At 38.4% G+C, this 18,562-nt stretch overlaps 1 protein-coding gene across 8 annotated transcripts in view; it reads left to right on the top strand.

The window, feature by feature from the left end:
* The window catches only part of LOC102308458 (poly(rC)-binding protein 3), a 27,517-nt gene extending 9,410 nt beyond the window's left edge, over positions 1-18,107 (top strand). For 2 of the 8 annotated variants that reach the window (XM_014332882.2, XM_014332881.2), the window contains exons 2-13: positions 780-948; positions 1,085-1,108; positions 1,209-1,241; positions 1,332-1,448; positions 4,622-4,753; positions 5,065-5,193; positions 8,213-8,356; positions 10,640-10,681; positions 12,594-12,672; positions 13,166-13,224; positions 13,895-14,064; positions 14,811-18,107. In XM_014332882.2, coding sequence (XP_014188368.1) covers positions 874-948; positions 1,085-1,108; positions 1,209-1,241; positions 1,332-1,448; positions 4,622-4,753; positions 5,065-5,193; positions 8,213-8,356; positions 10,640-10,681; positions 12,594-12,672; positions 13,166-13,224; positions 13,895-14,064; positions 14,811-14,865 — 1,059 coding nt within the window. In that variant the 5' untranslated portion in view covers positions 780-873 and the 3' untranslated portion in view covers positions 14,866-18,107. Of the gene's footprint in view, positions 1-779; positions 949-1,084; positions 1,109-1,208; positions 1,242-1,331; positions 1,449-4,621; positions 4,754-5,064; positions 5,194-8,212; positions 8,357-10,639; positions 10,682-12,593; positions 12,673-13,165; positions 13,225-13,894; positions 14,065-14,810 lie in introns of those variants that run through there. The other 6 variants (XM_014332883.2, XM_042219849.1, XM_042219850.1 and 3 more) reach the window with 6 other exon arrangements.
* The last annotated feature ends 455 nt before the right edge of the window (positions 18,108-18,562 follow it).

Genomic DNA, 18,562 nt, shown 5'->3' with positions numbered 1-18,562 from the left:
AGAGAGAGAGAGAGAGAGAGAGATAGATAGATAGATAGATAGATAGATAGATAGATAGATAGATAGATAGATAGATAGATAGATAGATAGATAGAGATATATAATTCTGAGGATTATTTTTAATTTCTCTGACCTGTTATTGGCACAGAAAGAGTTAAAACTCCTCAGAGGATCGTAAAAGGATGATAAGTACAAAAATATAGTACAATGCAATGTTTAATTTAAAGGAATTTCGCATATCAAATTCATTACAGATGTTAAATTTTTCACAGTAAAGGTCAAAGGCTGGATAAAAGTTACCTCCACAACTAAAAAAACATAATTTCCATCTTACAAATATTAGAATAATGTAGTGTATCAACCACAGTTTGTATTTACGGAGTATTGTGGTTTTAAATAACTGACTGCTGTAAATCTTGTTTGTTCACTGTGGATGTAAGAGCCCAACAAAGGATACATGTTCACAGCTATGAACTCTATGTGCAGCACATCAGTATTAAAACCACGTTAAACATGAATTGCCCCGTTTAAATAAATAAATACAAATAAAAAATACATTTTTACAGATTTTACGTACTTTTTAAACACACATCAAATTTTAACACAAAAAAGTAGAATTTACTGGCATTTTCTGTTTCTTTTACAGTGTGGGTTGTAGAAAGTGCTCTGATAGGTCAAATTTAAATTTGGGAATGGCTGCCCTACACTAACTGAAGCAGAATAAATTAAAATGAAAGCATCAAGCATTTTTGCATGTCTGCGTTTCTTTTACCTGGCAGGTGACCGGTTGGCTGACTCTACCATCACACTCGCATTGGCCCTCGACTTCCTCTGTCACGTGAGCACGCCCCTTCCTTCACATCCAATCCCAACATGGAGCCCATTAAGGTCCAATCAGAAGGTGGACTGAATGTGACCCTCACCATCAGGCTGCTGATGCACGGCAAGGTACAAACACACGAATTCAAACTTGTCTTTTCTTGTTCTGCTTCTGCTTCCAATTATCTGTAAAAAGAGCAAAGAAAACAAAGACTAATTTCAAGGAGCCCATGGCATCTAACATTTCTTTCTGTTGTTTCTGCAGGAGGTTGGAAGCATCATAGGAAAGGTATTTATCACAAGCACAACAAGCAGAGCATGTAAAGCATGATAACGCCGGTGGGAAATGCACAAAACATCTCACTGCTCTTTCTCCCCTTTGCTTTCAGAAAGGAGAGACAGTCAAGAAGATGCGTGAAGACGTAAGAAGAATTTTTCTCAAACTCTTGTTAATTATTTTTGTCCTATAATCACGTATTTAATGCTTTTTTGCTCTCTCTTTCGCTCTAAAGAGCGGCGCCCGTATCAACATCTCAGAGGGGAACTGCCCTGAACGGATAGTCACCATCACCGGGCCAACAGATGCCATTTTCAAGGCCTTTGCCATGATAGCCTACAAGTTTGAAGAGGTACCGTTCATTATTTTACACCACAAAGAATCTGTTTTTAAAACAACAATAAACTTGGTATTATTTAAGCACTGATTTCAAATCAAATTTGAACCATTTTCCTCTATAAGATTTTTTTAAAATGGCACATTTTAAAAGAAAAATTTGCAAATGTAGCAACATTTTTACTTTAACATCTTAGTGGTTGCATTCAAGAATCCTACAACTGTATGTAAAGTAATGGCATAAAGGCTCTATGTGGATCTGAGTGCGACCGTACTTATGAGAGAATCCAGCACCACAGGCCGGCTTTAGCACCTGCACTGACTCATTTCCAGGTGGAATACAAAGCAGCTTTGGCCCTGATATGTAGGACAGAAATGTGCTGATCTAACCTTGCAACACCCTCTGAAAATGGGCCAGTGCTGTGTTTTGATTTGGGTGCCATATCAGCATACTTTCAGCCCGACCGAGCCAAGTGTCTCCATAATACAATAGATAGACTCAACCACTTATTATTCAGGCGCTGCACACAAGTGCAGCTTTAAGTAAGTGTGGAGATTTCAGGGTCAGCTGTCATACTACGACGCAAACACAAGTCACTTGATTTTGTTTAACTCTGCAACTCAGCTACACTCATATATTAGTGTAGTCAAGGTGTTATCGATTATGCCTGAATTCACTTTATAGTAAGTGTGAAGGTACCCACATGCAACGCTTACCAAATTATTAGAACCCCACCCCATGTAAGGTTTATGTCCCTGTAAGGGTTAATTCACCAGCATGTGCAGGCTCTTTAATTTAAATTATAGTTTTAATGCTAAAAATAAGAATTTTCATCCATCTTAATCAATTATCCATGAATGGAGTCCATTTACAAAAAAAGGTGAAAAAAAGGCAAAGCACATTTTTAAAAAAAATATTACAGTCTTTGCTCAATAATGATACGTTTAGTTTTAAACGCGTTTTTGACAGATTTCTGAAATATTTATCTTTTTCTCCTTTAATGACAGGTGGTAGTAATCACTGTACTTTGTACTTTTACAACCCCCATTAAAATAAATGTTGTGTTTGCTCTGTGTACTGTAGGTGAACAGGGACTACAGAATGTTAATCATTTAAATGCTCTATTTAAGTGAAAATATTTCACGGACTGCATATTAAATTGGCAAACTGAGAAGCTTTTTATTTTTTATTTTTTAGGAATCATGGATGTCACGCTCTCTAGATAAGAAGATCTGTATTGTTATCAATGATAAGTTTAAAAGCCAGAATCTGTGATGCTAATTGAGTGTTGTGCCTGCAACAATGCAATTTATATGCATTTATACAGGGCTTTACTCTAAGCACTATTATGCAGAACTTTGTTCACAGCTAGCTTGTGGGAAATACATGTAGGCACAGGAAGATCATCTACTCCACACAGAAAGGCTCCAGCCAGGTGAGGCTTGAAAGTGCTGCCAGCGGACGTGGTATTAGCATGCAGCACATCTGTGAAGGCCCCATTAATGCTAAACAAAGCACACAGGTTTTAGAGCAACGCTGCCAGCCAGACAAAGTGTTTTTCACCGACGTTGTTGCTTATTTCAGCAAGACTATGCAAAACAACCATCACATATCCCAGCAGCAGATCTTCATAGAACTTTTCAAAGTTGCAGAAATTTGACTTCTCAATGCCAAAACACTTGAAGTCTGGTACAGTGGTCCCTCGCTATAACCGGGTTCACTTTTCGTGGTCTTGCTGTTTCGTGGATTTTTTTGTGCAATTTTCCATGTTTTGTTTTTGTTTTTGTTTTTTTACGGCACATTGTGTTCTGCGTTCTGATTGGCTGTAGACCATTGTGCAGTGTCTCCTGTACAGTACAGAATGCATTCGGCTTGTCAAATTTACATAAATCTTCTATCGCTAGCAGTGTGAGTCTGAAGTGCTGTACTGTATGTTTGTAAGTTTTCTCCCCAACAAACACAACAATGTCGACGAAACGTTTTGCACCGTCAAAGGAAGCCACGGGTGCTTTGGTTTCATTCTATATTACTGGACTTATTTTTCTACGAAGGTTTGAACTTTGAGAGTGTGTAAACAAAAGAGAAAAGTGTGAAAATGTTCATGCCTGTCTGAGAAAAGTGTATAAAGCTTGTAGTGAGGGGTTTTACAGCCTTAAAACGTCTATAATAATTGTAAGAAATAAAGTTGGCGACTTCGCGGATTTCACCTATCGCAGGTTATTTTTGGAACGTAACTCCCGCAATAAACGAGGGACCACTGCATCATTAAAAGCCCCTACCTTCACCATTTCACCTTTTTTTCTCCTCAAAAGAAGTCATATGCACATGATTTGGACATGCATTTGCCCATTAAACTTGTAAAAATCCTGCAACCACAGCTGTCTCTGCCACAAGGGCATAATGGTGCATGTGATTATGCTATTACATAATAAACCCGGGTAATACACGAGATCATGAGGGCAGAAATAAAACAATCGAGACTTCCATGTGTGGCAATCATGCATTTACATGGTTCTATGATAAACTCTTTTTCAGTTTCCTTTACTTGATAAACAACTTGGAGTTATTTTTAGCTAAATGCAAAGGACGAGCTTTCTCTTGCAATAACTAGACTTAATTATATTTCTTGAAATAGGATTTTTGGACAGTGTATCAGGATTTTATGCTTCAGTGGCACTGATTTATTTAAGTAAACTCTCTTACGGCTCTGGCAGCCAAATTTGCCTTTTTACACTGTCATCTCAACAGGATACCTTCTGTTAGTGCTTCATTATTAAATAGGATCATATTAATAATACTGCTTTGGTCAGTTTCTACTGCTGTACACTGGCTGTACAGTACCTTATAAAATAGGATTAGGTGGAAAATATTATAATTATAGCCAACAGATAAAATGGTGAATTTTAAAGTAGCATCATACTGAAATACAGAGGCTGTAACCCTGTTTATTAGAACAATATTAATAAAAGCAGCAACTTAAAAGTATGAAGAGATGTTATTGCCAAAAAGTAAACATCATTCCAGCTTTTTAAAGGTCATTTTGTGCCGAAGCAAAGAGTTTTCTCAAAGCGCTGTTGGTGAGTTAAGAACCATGAAGGTAGATTTATTACAAAGCCTCCACTTCACAGACAGAAAAACACTATGAAAGTCATCGCATCTGACAAAATGTGGCCTTTCCTCGCCCGCAGGATATTATCAACTCCATGAGCAACAGCCCAGCCACCAGCAAACCCCCCGTAACCCTGAGGCTCGTCGTCCCAGCCAGCCAGTGTGGATCCCTCATCGGCAAAGGAGGCTCCAAAATCAAAGAAATGAGAGAGGTGGCGGCACATTTTTCATCCTAACGATGTCCATAAACATAAAATCAATCATGTTTTTTAAAATAATGACACTGCCAGAGGATATGCTTATATTTATCCCTCATATAGCTCCCATGTAAGCTTCCCAAATCCCACATTTCTGGTTCACGTAGTTTCCATTTAAGTGTTCAGTCTTGCAAAATACCCGGTGTGCACTGCTCCAAGAGCTCATTTTGCTCTCCCATATCGGTTTCTGCTCAGTTTGAAGGGATGCAGGCTCATGTAATGAGATGATATTAATTTTTAAAAAAATATTTCTTTCTTGCCTCCAGTCCACAGGAGCTCAGGTCCAGGTGGCAGGAGACATGCTCCCCAACTCCACTGAGAGAGCGGTGACAATCTCAGGGGCCCCCGAGGCCATCATCCAGTGTGTCAAACAGATATGTGTGGTGTTGCTCGAGGTACGGTGAGGGGGTGGGGTGGCCACACAGGGGACATGAAAGAAATGTTATGTAGCTGAAAATTAGTTTGATACGGAGAATTCAGAGGCTTGACTACACTTTTTAAAGTAATTTACTCCTAGAGTTTCTGCTGTATCCAAAGATTTGTTTCTAAATGTAATTTTTCACATTTAATGTATCCGCATGTTTTGATATTGTTTATGTTTGCAAGTCTGGATTATTAACATTACTGCACTGCTGCAGACACATTTCTTTGCCTTTTAGATGGCAAATGCGACACCAAGTACTCAGTACATGACGCCAGAGACGTGCAAATGTCCTGCACTGACTTAATGTTTGCACAGTCGGGAGGAAAGCAGGTTTCCATAGGTCGAAAACAGCAGCCTTAAGACCTCGTGTGTGGACTTTTGGGTGATTTTTGTTTACAGATAACGAACTGACACATCTGTAAATAGGTTCAGGCCATAAGCTGTACATAAAAGATGTACACAGTCATCATAAAGAAACTCTTTGTTTTTGTGAACTCCTATTCTGAAGCCTCAAATTTGGGGTGTAGTGCCAATTTGTGAACTAATGCTAATTAGCTGGGTTATTACAGTTCATACAAAGACCGGGGACTTAAATATGGATAGCTTTAAATAAATGCTAACTTGAGGATAAAACACTAAAATTTCACTCAGGAAAAACTGAAGTACAGACTTCCTCCAAACCAGAAAATAAACCACACAGCAATCTAGTAATACCACAGTCACAATGGAAAGATTTACTTCACTTGAATTGTATGGTAAAGCCGACAGTGAAGAAACCTTATAGAGCTCAACAGTGAGCTTCCAAAAATCCCATTCCCATTCATATTGTTCATAGGGATTTCGATTATTACCATAATGCTGTGAGTCAACTTACTACAACCTGCGACACTGTGAAACGATGATAATCTCTCCTTTAGAAACCATAACTCTGCATTACACCTATAGTCCATAAATACAGGATTTTTAAGGCCAATACCAGTAGTGATATTGATACCAGTACCAATGCCAATACTGTATTTGGTAGAAACCCAGTATATTGGACAATAAATTTTCTTTCACAGATATGAAACTCAAACAGAGTTACGAAGTAGTTGTTATGTGTCGTTATTTATGAATCCTTACTGAGATAATATGACGGTATAGTTCAAAAGTTACCATGCGTCATTGTCACAACAAGTCATGAATTATGCTTGGTCTGATTCTGCTCGTCAGCTGGTTGATCTCTTTGTGGCGTTCCAAACATGTGTTGCCAAGAGGGAAGTTGTGGAGTGCCCTCTGGTGGACAAACTATGCAACAGCAACACTCATAACAGAGCTGAAGGGTGTTTCTCCCATCTGTTCTGTATAGGCCTTTAGATATGCCAGTACTGACATATGAGATCAACTTTGTTTTAGCAAAAACACAGTTTAGTCGTAACTTTGGGGGGAAAGAATACTCTTCCGCTTTCCTAAACTGAAACAGCAATTTCTCTGTTTTGTGAAAGTCACTGTTTAAACCTACGAACATCAGGTCGGTTAGTGAGTGTAAAACTTGCGGTGACTGCAGCCAAGAACTAAGCACCATCAAAAACAATACTACAACCTTACAAACTCTGAAAGCTATGACAATGAAAAGGAGGAGATTTAAACAGGCTGGAAGCCAATCCCATTTCTAGTGCATTATGGGATAAGTTGTTTCCTAACCCTAAAAAGTAATTATGTACATAGTCTTGTACCTCTGTCTATTTTTATTATTATTATTTTCCTGGGTTTTTTTTTTATCCAAATCTAATTTTCTAATGGTCAGCATGGCTTTACAGTGGTCATGGCTTAGATCAAGGCTTAAAAGTCTTTATGTAAGGATCTTATGAAACATTAACAGAGAAAGTTCACTCCTGGAACCGGACTTCTTAAAAAAGTGGGCAGTCACTGCTGAGCTCAATCTATCACTATCTCACATTTACCCCTTATTACAAGTCAAGTGTTAAAATCCCAGCCAACCTCAGTTTTAGAGTCAGCCTAAAGATATTACAATTACAGATTAAATTTTTATAGCCATGGAGTGTAGTTTATTAAATCCAAGATTAAACTCAGGATTGTGTTTAAGCTAGTTTGGATCACTGAAAGCTTTAACTTATGATATTTATATCATCTTCTAATGAAGGTGGATGTTGGTGCAAACTTTCACAGCAATCTGTCTCATAGTTGCTGAGATAATTAAGTGTTGGACTTACCTGTGAACAGCATAAATAGCATTAACCCTTTCACGCACAGTGGTCACTACAGTGGACAGCTATTCAAAGACTGTTTTCTTGTATTTGTGTCAGTGTGTACTTACACATTAACCACTACACTGGACACTGATGTGTCATCCTGATTGAGGTTGTCATAATTCATGCATGACAGGGTTAAAGCCTGATGTATCAGTAAGAAAAATTCACCCAAAAGATCAAAGCAGGAGGCATATATTTGATGTTTTTGACAAAAGTATTGTTACCTTCTTGTAATTCTGTGTCGAAAATGGAAAAAAAAATGCTTTGGATCAAAGGGCTACACGGTATTTAGGTGTCTCTCTTTTTCTTGCACCATTAATTTGAACTATCTGCACAGCCAGTTCTCCATTGGGCCTTCATGATGGCACCAGCCATGGATACTAGGACATTTGTGACATGACTGTAAGTCTCTAGACTTAAGAAAAACAAAAGTTAAATAACAATATGTTGAGTCATCATTATCCAGTTGAAAGTGGTGTTCCAGGTAAATCCAAGTTTAGTTGTGCACTGAACCACGATTTGGACATGTAATGTCAGCATGAACGCACAGTGAAGAGCACTTTTTGTGTGGGTGTCCACAGGTTGTCTTCCCTAAGGCACTCTCCCTTCTGGTCTCACTTTATGCAACTTCTTTCTTTCTCTCTCTCTATTATTTTCTGTCTTCCCGTTCTAACACTCTCTCCACATCCCGCCCCTTCTTCTTCTTCCCCCCACTCTCTCCTCCTTTGCTCTCCTCAGTCCCCACCGAAAGGTGCCACCATCCCCTACCGCCCCAAGCCTGCCTCCACCCCTGTCATTTTTTCAGGTGGCCAGGTAAGAGCAGACCCACTGGGGGCGTCCACAGCCAACCTCAGCCTCTTACTGCAGCACCAGCCACTGCCTGTTAGTGTCGCACCAGGTTTTACTCACTTTTCCTCCCTTCCTCACTCCCCTCACCCACCCAAATCCCAACTAGCATGAAACCCTCACTGCTTTTATTTGTTTTTAAACTGTCATCCATCACCCCCAGCCACTCGAACCAGAACTGAGATCAATTGCGTTCAGCTCATCTGAGTCAGAGGATCCATCAGGTGACTTACCTTTTATTTAGTGAAAACGGATGCTGGTGCTACTAGATGAAAATACTCTGCTTAAAAGTCTAAAAGAAAATCAGGAAAAACAAATGTTAAGCTTGATGAAGCTTGGGGAAATTAAACTTTACTCTAAAACCTAAAACAGTAACCAAGTGACCAAGACAGGAAAAATCCTCTAGAGTAGATACTCTTGGAAACACAGCTTTTTCTTAGTTTGGAACCAAAAGCAGTAAAAATACACAAATATACTTCTGTAATTCTTCTTCAGCCATAAACAGACATAGGGAGTAAAGGAGCTCATAGCAACAGAGCCAGCCACAATGGGGAGGCTCACAGGAGCAAGGTGTGTTACTATATAAGGTGGTCTGCAGGGGAAGGGAAACTCAGTGGCAGCAGCTAGTGGATAGGAGTAGTATGGCAGGACAACAAATGAAGCAGCAGCTTATATTAATTATATTTTATTCATTTCAAAGTACAATTTTTTATTTTTGGACTCTAATAGAGCAGCTTTGTATGATTCACAGTTAAAAATAATCCCAGTTTATCTTATACTGAGACACGTGCAGCTCCTTTCCTTTTATGGAAATCCATTGGTCAAGCAAGCTATCTTGTGATTGGCCACTCCTCATTAAAAACAGTAGGGTGGGGCTTCTCTGCTCAGAGGCGGCTAATGGAAAGCAAGTTTTTTTGTTTTTAGAGTAATCCAAAAACTGCTTTTGAGCTGTAGGTTTTGGCTACAAGTGAGGTGTGTCTGGCTCACTTGTAGAGTGCTAAACACATTTTTAGATCATCTATAACAAAAGGAAGAAAACACCAATATTTTAGAAATCTGTCTGTTTAAAGCAAAAAAAATTATATTGATATTTGTTAATAGTATTATTATTATTAAGACACACGCGCACAAACACAGGTCTTGCTTTTCTTTACTTTAGCTCCAATTAACTAGAGCTTATTTTTTACTATAGGCTATGTTCCCCTCAGCTTTGCTGATCAGTAGGTTGGAGGCTTTCTATCCTCTGCTATAACAGGACAATGGTGAAAACACCCAGCAAATGGCCTGGGGCAGATTCACACCTGTGCCTCTGCAACAGCCTTAGGTATATGAATCACTTGAGAAACACTGTGAGTTAAACTGGCACCCCTGCTTGGTGGTTACATCAATTATAAAACAGGGCGAAATTGTGAAGGAAAAATCTTCAGAGTCATCTAAATTAATAAATATTCACATCCAAAAAGCTTGAATTTGTGGAAACTTGGCTATATTTATATTCAGCTGTGCAAATTACTGCTGGTTGACAAGTCTATGAATAAAAAAACTGCTTCAGCTCTATGTTATTCAGGTCAGGTTTGACTCAAAAGATTCAATACTTCCCTTTAATTACCTTTAAGAGTGGAAAAACTTAATACAGGAACCCATAACAGGAGTCCGGAGGCAGATTTTTAATTAAAATATTCAGTTATTCAAATAGTTGCAGGCAAAGTTCTTGTGGATTGACTAACTGATTAATCACTTTAACTACATTCCTGTATAGCATCTATAATTTGTTTGTTTGTTTTTAGATTTTAGTGGTTGATGTCAGACTATTGAGAAAGGCAGTAAAATATCTAAAGCAGAAGCCACAGACTTGGTGTGTTTTTATTCTTATATTAAAAATCAGGTTTGTATCTTGTGGGATAAAATTCAATTTTGCTCAGTTCTGACCTCTGTGGCTCCTATAAACCACATGTCCAATAGGACACGACACCTTACTCCCCTCAGGGTCGCTCCTCTGGTTTACTCCACACCCTCCCAATCACCTTCCTGCTGTCTGATTTGTCCCTTTTTTATTTAGTTCAACTGGATTTGATTGATGAATTGTAGGAGAACTTGACAGGAAATCTGTAATGCATGTCTTACATGTAATATGACTCATAAGATATAAAAAAACATTTAAGTCTATGTTGTCCTTGAGCTGTAGAAATGTTGACAGTTCGTTTTTTTCTTGATTTATATTTTGTTTCAGTCCACTTTTGTTTATTTAGCTTTTCAGAACTTATTGAATAATATGTCTTGTGGGATCATAACAGTGAGCTCTTCTCCTCATGTTTGCAGGCGTATACCATTCAAGGACAGTATGCCATCCCACATCCAGATGTGAGTGCCCCACGAGGCAGTCAACCTTGCACCCTCTATAACTCTGTCTCGCTGCATCCAGATTTTCTTACTTTCTTTCCACCCTTATTAATATTAATTGTTAATATTAATACAGCTTTTATTCTGATATGTTATTTCCTATGTTTCTAACTTTTCTTATTCTTGCCTCTGTGCCCTCTGATTGGCATTAAACCTCATGGGGCTTGGCCTGAAGAAGTTATCAGATTAGTCTTGAAGTTCTTGATGGACTTCAGATCGGCTCCTGACCTCCACTCCATTTCTTTTTACAATTTAATTTTAATTAAACTAACTAACTTTAATTAAACTTTCCATTTGTTGGCATGTTCAAACAAGCTCAAGACGAAGAAGAGGAAAAATGCTGTTTTTGCAAGTAGAAAGGAAACTGTATGGAATCCCAAAATGAGGAATTTTCATTGATTAAAACGGCTGCTTTGATGGTAAAGATGACTTTGAATACAAGAAGGTTTTGAAACTCTCAGTGTTCAACTCACCTCCAATTTGAGTTATTTATCTTAAAGATAATCCCCTGTGGGCAAGCACTTGGTGAGAGTGGGAGTAAAAAGCTCCCTTTTAAAAGGAAGAAACCTCCAGCAGATTCAGGTTCAAGGAGCAGCAGCCATCTGTCATGACCAGTTGGTGGTAAACATTCAAAATGTAAAGTTACAGCTGTTAGAAAATGTAAACTCATGAGCATGATTGATTTACTGACAGTCAGTGAGCGTGAACAAAATCATTGACTGACATATGAAAAGGTGATATTAGGCATTAGGGGAAGGTGACATCAGGGGATTACATTGGCAAACATCCACCCATCCATCCACTATCCTCGACTATCTAAAGTTGGATCACAGTTACCTATGCAGCCTATTCCAGATATCCATTTACTGGCAACGCATTACAGGAGGTACCCCAACTCAGCTGGTTGGTTGTTCGCTTGTGGACATTCAAGGCTTCAGTTGCCTAGATAATCCTCTAATGTTGTTACCACCAGGTCATATCTCAAAGGTATTTTTCTCTCTCATTGCTTGTAGCTTTAATCACTCACTTGGAAGTTGAGAAAAGCTTATCCCAGGTCCTGTCCACTTCGCGTCACCAGTAGTGTCGTTGGCAGGTGCTTGAAGTCGTGGAATGTCATTCAAATTCTGCAGTTTCTGCTCAGCAAGTTGCTGCAAATCACTTTCAGTTTGTATGGCTTTAAGTGATAGTCACTAGTTTCATAATTTCATACCCTCTTTTGCTCTCCACACAGACTGTTTATCTGCATTCAAACAACACCTGCTTTTAAAAAAAAGGCAAATAAAAATCAGACAAGAAGCACATTACATATGGCAACCAGAATGCTTCTGCTACTAAAACTCTCATCTGTGGTCACCAGATTCTGAATGTGAACCTGTGCAGAGTGATTGATTGATTGCAGAGTTCTATTCTAGAAATGCAGAGTTTAGTTCAAGAGTTTAGTTTAACAACTGCAAAGGTCTATTTCAGAACTGCAGCAATTATTTTAGCAAGTGCAGGATTCCAGACCAGAACAGCACAGTGACATTTTATTCCCTAAACTGCAGTTTCAACATAGACTGTTCCATGTGTAGCAACAGTAACAATGAGGGGCGGGGCTTATGAAATCCTCCCAAATGCTCCAATCTCAGGCCAAGTCCTTCATGAGGTTCTCCTCTTCTTCTTCTGTCTTTCTTTCATGGTCTCTCTCTTTTCTTTCTGTCTTTGTCCTTCACCTGTCAGTGTTGTTACTTCTCCTCAGATCCTTACTTTACTCTTGTAGCATTTCGGACTGACCTTTGTGCGTGCGTGTATGTGTCTGGTGAGCGTGTGCGTGTCAGAGTGCGTTTTTAACGATGACCTCATAGCTCTGCTGTCCTCCTCCTCCCCCCCTCAGCAGTTGAGCAAGCTCCACCAGTTGGCTATGCAGCAAACCCCCTTTACCCCCCTCGGACAGACCACCCCTGCCTTCCCCGGTACGTACCCACCTACACAATGACCCTCTTCACCAAAGATCCTTCTCTCGTTTTTACCTGTAGAGACGAACACATTCTCTTCCTCCTTTTTTTCTCTTTCTCTTCTTTTCCTGTCTCTGTCCTTTCTTTCTTCTTCTCGTTGTTCTCCTCCTAATGGTCTCTGTGGTTCACTGCCATTGACATGGCCTGCTGGTGGTCTGCTCTTGTTGATGTTGAGGCTTCTTTTGTTTTTTGTTTTTCCCTTAGTTTCCTTATTGTATAGAATTGCAGTTGTCTTGGATTTTTTTTCTTCAAAAGTTAGAACTCAAATTTGTGTATTGCATAGGCTCTGCATAGGGCTGAGCCACATTTCCAGTGACATGCGTTTGCTGCTGGTTTATAGATAACATAGTATTTTATAGTAGATAATCGCAGTTTGCCTCCTTAACGTGCCAAACTGTACTTTATGTCCTTTCCCTTTCCTCCACTCTTTCTGTCTGCTTCCTGTGTTCAGCAGCAGGTCTGGATGCCAGTAACCAGGCCAGTACTCATGAACTCACCATTCCCAATGATGTGAGTACATTTGTCATGATATGCAGACACCCAACAATGCGCTTTCACTCACCATTCGTCACTTTCATTTTTTCCTGACGAAAAGGTTTAACGAAACTTGCAAACAGCAGTGTTTTAAAATGAGACATTTTTCACGAAATCTGACAGAGAATCAGGTTATCCATTATCAGACTTCAGGCAAGTCAATATTGTGAATGCTGTTGCAGAAATACTGTTGTCTTCTTCAGTCACACTTATTCAGCAGTTTGGGTAATTTGGGCCCACTTTCTGCTGTTTTGTCACTCCCTAAAGCTATAATCGGGGTGAATGCTCAAAACTGCTACAAAGGAATAAATAAAACAACAGAAAGTCTGCATTAAACTGGTAAAACTGGTTGTCAAAGCACAAACTCCCAGACATGCTCTGTTTTATCATCTTTTCACATGGCTTCCTGCTGAAGTTTCCAGCTATGCAATGTGACAGCAATTCAACTGCAACAATTATAGGCAAAGTGCAGCCAAAGGCAGTTAGCTTTGCAAAGTGAATGTCCTTAATGGAAAAGACTTGTTGGACCTAAATAAGGAGCATCTAAGTTATAGTTGAAAAGCTGTCAAAGACTGGCCAGTACTCACACGCTCCACTGAGAATCAATCAAATGTCTCTTTTATGTCCCATCCTCTTTTCTTCCCAGCTAATAGGCTGCATAATCGGACGCCAGGGAACCAAAATCAACGAGATCCGTCAGATGTCTGGGGCGCAGATCAAAATAGCTAACGCCATGGAAGGGTCATCGGAACGCCAGATTACCATCACAGGGACTCCCGCCAACATCAGCCTGGCCCAGTATCTCATCAATGCAAGGTCAGAGATCAGTGACGTTTGACTGCAAAAATAGTCCAAACAAAGAGAAAAATGTGAAAAACTTCCTCCTTGTGAACATGGATGATATCTTTTGAATTAGTGCCTAATTAGCTGCTCTCACTTTGTCAAGATTTTGCAAAAGCACTTTTTTCTTCTCTTAATGAGCTCTCAGTGAGTGTTATTTGTTTATTTTATTCTTTGTTTTTAATTGCCTTTCCATCAATGTTTTGCTTTGTAACATCACATGTTTTATCACCATAACTGTTTAAAATTACATCATAAATAAATAGTAATGTGCAAGAGTTTTGAGCCATCCCCCATTTCTTTATATTTTAAATTGTATATTTAGACGCTTTGTTTCTAGCAGCCTATCACAAAGACAAATATTTCTATAACTCAATCTATGAAAAATACCAAAGATAAATATAAAATGGCATTTTAAAACATAAAAATGCATAAAATAGTACTTTTGAGTTACCGAACTTCAAATACATCTGTAAAAATTTAAAAAACTATCTACAGCAGATGAACAATATCTGAAAATCATGTCCTTAAGAAACTGTAAAAAATCCAGTAAACACCAGATACAGGACCTGAGCGATACATTTGGACCTTTAGAAATGGTCTAAGTTGAAGGGTGGCAGTCAATAAGCCATTTTTAAGGAAAGGAAACGGGGAAATGGGGTGAGGTATGCTGAATTACACAAGAACTGGACTGGAAATCATTTCCAATCATTCTCCTTTAGGTTCAGAGACGTGGCGGCTATGTGGACTGACCCATCTTCCATGACCACATCCTGAGATCCCTGACTGGCTCCTCCGTTTGGCCCTTTCCAATGACTGACTACTGCAGACAACCCTGATGAAGCCCTTCGGACTCTGGCTCTGGCTCTCCGAAAACCCTGACCACCTCCCCACCCTGGTTCAAAGCACCTCAGGGAGGATTGGGTGCTCACTTTTGTTTCAGAGAGCCACATTAAATTAACAAAAAAAGAAAAAAAGAAAATGGATAACAAAAAAGAAATTCTCTGTTGCTTAGATTTTTTAGAGAACTGTTGAAGCATGTTGAATGTTTATTAGGAACAACTTGTGTTACTCTTTCTTCTTTTTCTCTCTATCTCTTGCTTTTGCTTTCTCTCTGTCAGTGCTGCGTCATAGAACATCATTTAAAAGTAAAAAAAAGTACTAGTAAAAGACTGAACGTTTTTTGTAGGACGTAGTTATTTGCATATAACAGCTGCTCAGTGATGCTATCGGTAGAGTGCGTGGTGGGATGTAGCCAAATTATCAAATTTTGATAATGTATTTCTGAAAAGACAAAAAAATTGGACTGTTCTGCTTTTGTCCTAATTTGCATCTGTGTCGAATCTCTACCCATGACTCTTTGCTGCATCACATGACCCTTTCAAGCCAATGGTATCACTCCTAGAGCCTCCCTTCTCATGTTAATTTCCTAGGTTTGCATTATATTGCATGTTTTCAGTGTTGTATTGTCGCGTATTTCAGTAAGCCTGTTCCGTGTACTTCAGATGTTATTATTATATCTTTGTTTTCCTGTTCTTTTCCGCAAACTGTTTTCAGCATTTTTGGCCACTCACGTCTAGTTCTACTCCCTGTCCAGACAAAAAACCTTCCGACACAGCCTCCTTCTATCAACACCGAATATTAGTATATAGATGCATGAATGGGAATTAGTGAATAACCAGTGGCTAAAACACTGACTGAAATTTAAAATGATTGTTTACTAACTTATTATTCTACTGTATTTGTTTTTGTATGAGGACTCTTGTGACTTAGCACATTAGTCGACTACGCGGCGCTCATGCAATAGACTACTCAACACTTTACTCTGGACTGTCTCTGATGTAGGGAGGATTAGTTGGACTTAAAAGCCAAGCGTTGCGTCCAAACCTTTCGGCTTCTTTCCCTTGTTTTGGAAAAAACTTGCTAGGCTGAGAGAGGTTTCTAAAAAATTAAAACTAAGAAATTGGAGGGAAAGAAGCCGAATTTTAATGGCACAGAGGCCTAGACGTTTGGACGAAGCCAGATGGTATTTTTTGGGCCAAGGAATGTTCAGGGGTTCATTGGGGGGAACCCGTGGGGCCTGGGCGGACGTGACCACTCAGTCTCTTTTTCACGATTGTTCATCTCGTCATGTTCTTTTCATTGTCATGCGGTTGATTTTAACGCTTTAGGTTTGAATGTCATTTTATTGTCGCGACTGTGTCAGCAACATAATTGTTTTTATTTTAAAAGTAAAAAGAGGACAGGTTGGATGACAATTCCTGCTTTGCTGTTTTCTAGTAAAGCCAGCATGTATTTATTTATGGTGTGTTGATGCACTTATGAATTTTCATTCATTGATCATGAACATTAAGCTAAGTTAGTTTTGTTGTATTGTACTTAATATGAGAGGGAGGTGTGGGTGATATTTGGTATGATTCAGTAATTCAACTTCTCCCACCATCTTCTGCTGAAGATGCGCTAAAGATAATAGACAGCTTTGGGTCATCTTTACTTCTGAGTTTCAGCTAAGCTCTTTTCAGCGTTGACGCTAACAAACAGCTGTTGAATGTTATTGTCGACTCACATTATCTGCCATCCAACACAGAAACTTTCTGCATTTACAGAACGTTTGTTTTATTGCCAGTAGCCTACACTGAGCTTAAAGGAGAAGTTTAACAGTTTGGGGGAAAGCTTTTAGGGAAATATGCTTATTTCTGCCTTTTTACATTGAACAATTGATGTTTGCATGCTAAACACTGACTAGCACAAGTCTATGAAGCTTATAAGCACATAAAGACTTTTAAATTGTATGCAGCACCTTATTTATACTATTAGAAATGGTCAAATCTTTTTGCTAAGCTAAGCTAACTGGCTCCAAGCTAAAGTTTCAGATCCCCTTTTCTTTTTTTATGTACCAGTGGTTCCTGTAGTTCATCCCACTAGAAACCATAGACAATCTAGTTGTCTCTGTTTTTCATGCTAGGTTAAGTAAGCTTACTGCTAACTTAGCCTAGCTATAAGTACACAAATAAGCATATTTACCAGAAGTGTCTATTCCTATGACTTTTAGGTGTGTTGATGACATAAATGGACCAAATGCTGTATCAATATACTGAAAGAGGCATAGTCAGTGATAATTCTGCAATAATTCTTACATTTTGATGTGAACTCAAGTAGTAGTGATAGAAATGACATTTGGGATTGGTGTTTCTTTTTGTTTTCACTTGTCATAGCTTGTATTCTAATGGGAATGTTTGTCAAATTACAAGAAATTTTGTTTTTTGGCAAACTTGTTTTTTTTTGTTTGTTTTTTAGAACTGTTAGCTAATACCTGTTAAGAGGATATTCTTTCTAAAATTGCCCACAACACTGTAATGGTGAAAAAATATCCTCAAGGGTATTGTGGCTCTTATAAAACAGTTATCAGTGCATGCTGAGATGTTTGCTTAAAACGTGAATAATCAATGACTAGACAGCCGAGTGTGCATTTTACAAATTTAATCTTGTTGTGTTTTATGAATTTGATTAATAAGCAGGAATATTGACTTGTAAGTGATGGCAGTGTGACTTCAATAACATCAATTTTCATGTGTTACTCAGTGTTTGAAAACTGTATTTACATTTGTGTATATGCCTGAGTATACTGCGACTTTGAAACAAACTGCAACTAATGCAATAATAGGGTACAATGTGCAATTATTTATTCAGTTTATTATTAGCATAGATACAGAAGAGCGGTGTAGCTTGTTTAAAAAAATGTTTTTTTGAGTTTTATCCACTTTTCGTTTGGTGGCAACAGCGGGGGAAAAAGAATGGCTAGACATGTTTTTTTGGGGGTTTGTTTGTTCGTTTTTCAGCTTTTCTTTGTGTGTATTGCAGTTTGGGGGGGAACAAAATGATAGAACTTTGTAACTATTTTCAATTGATTTATTTGCTATGTGCAGATCTATATTAGTTGTGAGTAATTACATAGGTTTTAATTTTACAGTGTTGGTAAGTATACAAACAAATAAAGTTTCATTTTTTTCTTTCTGTGACTTGCCTTTTGACGTCTTTCTCAATTATTTTTTTCTACAACAGCTGATAAAAATCAGTTCTTGAATGAAGGTAATTATTGTGCCACAATGAAATTACGATAATTAGATGATGAGATCTTAATGGGAAGCTCATCTGTCCTTTTTTGAAGGTTAGGTTTTGCATAAATCAGATTAAAGAAAGTCACCTAATTATTACCAAAGCTGCAGCATGCTTATTGTTTAGAGAAATGGTTCTAAAGTAAGGTTAGAGGGACCCTGTGAGGTCTTCTTACAGTTCTGCAGCCAAATGAGGGATAACTGTAATTTCTTAATAACCATTGACTATAATTTCATTTTAATTCATCCTAATTAAAGAATGAATTTAAATATTATCTTAATCACAGTCTCCTTTTGTTCCACCTACAAAGACGGTAAGATAAAATCATAACTCAACGGGATGAGAGATCTCTTGGGAT

Source organism: Haplochromis burtoni, unplaced genomic scaffold (genome assembly GCF_018398535.1).
Source record: "Haplochromis burtoni strain Fernald_Lab_line unplaced genomic scaffold, NCSU_Asbu1 Contig_39, whole genome shotgun sequence".
Classification (NCBI taxonomy): Eukaryota; Metazoa; Chordata; class Actinopteri; order Cichliformes; family Cichlidae; genus Haplochromis; species Haplochromis burtoni.
Note: the sequence above shows the minus strand (reverse complement) of the source record. Positions and strands in the feature narration are given on the sequence as shown.